This window comes from Chaetura pelagica, unplaced genomic scaffold, assembly GCF_000747805.2.
Source record: "Chaetura pelagica isolate M959 unplaced genomic scaffold, ChaPel_1.0 scaffold185, whole genome shotgun sequence".
NCBI lineage: Eukaryota > Metazoa > Chordata > Aves > Apodiformes > Apodidae > Chaetura > Chaetura pelagica.
Window position 1 is genome coordinate 643,220 of NW_009953207.1, and position 1,841 is coordinate 645,060.

The window sequence follows — 1,841 nt, forward strand, 5'->3', positions numbered from 1 at the left end:
CAGCAGGGGCTTTCTGGCCGAGAAGTAGTTCCTGAGTGTGTTGGCTGTGAGGAGGAGCCTCTGCTGTGCCTGTTGTGCAGTGCCGTGTTGTGTGTCCCGGCAGAAGGGCCGCCTGCACTGCGACCCCACCTTCGAGCTGGAGGAGATGATCCTGGAGTCCAGGCCCTTGCACAAGAAGAAGAAGAGGCTTGCGAAGAACAAGTCAAGGGATAACAGCAAGGACAGCTCACAGTCTGTAAGTGCTTTTGGGGGTGATGGCCAGCTGGGGAAAAAGGCTGTTGTAATTTGGTGTTGTATAGCAGGAGTCACTGCCACAGTGTGGTGACTGCAGGTTTGTTTTGATAAGAACTTTACCCAGGAAAGTCTTCCCAGCAGCCAAATGTTCCTCTTCTGTAAGTTTGATTAAACTCTTTCACAGTAATCTGTGCTTTGGAAAATAAAACGAGGAACAGAGGTCTGGGCACACTGGTCAAGAGCAAACCTAAAAAATACACATCTGTGTGACCATCACCTTTCTGAGAGGTGCTGCCCCGTATCTGCAGCAGTTATTGGTGGGGTGACAGGGCAGTACTTTATCCAAGCACTGGGGATGGCCACGCAGAAGCATTCAGCCAGTGAATCCCTGTTTTGGGTTAGTGTCCTGTGTTCTCTCTCTCCATGTGAGCCCTGTGTCCAGGTGAACCCCAGGGCTCTGCCAGGCTCCTGAGCCAGATCAGCTCTGGCTGTGCCTGCTGGGAATCACCCTGCTTTTATATCCCTGGGGAGGCAGATACAGTGAGTTTTACAGAACAATGTCCCAGGAGTAAAACCATCTCCTTAGGCAGCAGAACCAGACCTTGGTCCTGCAGGACCCGAGGCTTTGTGAGCTCTGTGTGTGCCAGGGGGTCACCCCCATCCCTGCGTCCCCAGCAGTGCGACTGAGTTGCCCTGACCCCAGACCAAGGGAATGAGCATTGCTGCCCCAATGAGGTCAGGACTGTTCCCTGTCTGAGAGCAGCAGGCAGTGCAAGGCAGGATTTTGCTGTGCTCGTCTGCACCAATTCACTGCAATGGATTCCTCCCTCTTCAGCGGGAGCCGGTGCTGCAATCAATGAGGCTTCCTGTAAATGCTGGGGGATAAATTGGGAAGGGAGGGGGGAAAAAAGCAGAACAAGCAAATGTGCAAATGTCTCCTAGAGTTTGCTGCCAGGACAGCTAAGGGCACTTTGCCTGCCAGGGCCCAGGACCCATCAGCAGCCACGTGGTGGCACAAGGGCTGGGCTAGGTCTGCCTGGGCAGGGGACAGATGTCCCTGCTTTGGCCGGAGGTAGGAAAGCAGCATCCACTTCAGAGGAGGCTTCTGTGCCCAGGAGAGGATCCAAGAGATGAAGCAAAGGCCAAAAGCAGGAGGCATGGGCTGCACCCAGCCCTGCATGGCTCCTGCCCCCAGCCTATAGCCTTGCAAGGCCTCACACTGCTGCTCCCCCCTGTGCTGGCTTTGGGCTAGTCTCCACACACTGGCTTTTCTTTCCTGTGGGCAGACAGCACTCCCCAAACCAGGATACACGGCTAAACATCTTGTGTTTATCTGGAAAACTGTGTGCTCTCTTGGTTTCATGGAAACCTGTGCTTGCTGCAGATGAAACAAGCTGCTGGTGACAGCCATGAAAGTGATGGGCTCTGCTGTGCCCATCCTCTGGGTCGGCTGGTTTCTGGTGGCTGAGGGGCCCTGTGTGTGCTGCCAGGCTGTGGCAAGGGTGCTGTGGCAGGGATGAACAGATGCTGTGGGCAGGGGTCTGTGGGCAGCACTGCCATGCAAATAGGGCAGCTTATGCATATATTGTTTTCCTTCAAGAGGAAAA

At 54.5% G+C, this 1,841-nt stretch overlaps 1 protein-coding gene across 1 annotated transcript in view; it reads left to right on the forward strand.

The window, feature by feature from the left end:
• The window catches only part of STK32C (serine/threonine kinase 32C), a 94,307-nt gene extending 93,601 nt beyond the window's left edge, over positions 1-706 (forward strand). Inside the window, exons 10-11 of the mRNA XM_009997548.1 lie at positions 104-235; positions 677-706. Coding sequence (XP_009995850.1) covers positions 104-235; positions 677-706 — 162 coding nt within the window. The remainder of the gene's footprint in view (positions 1-103; positions 236-676) is intronic.
• The last annotated feature ends 1,135 nt before the right edge of the window (positions 707-1,841 follow it).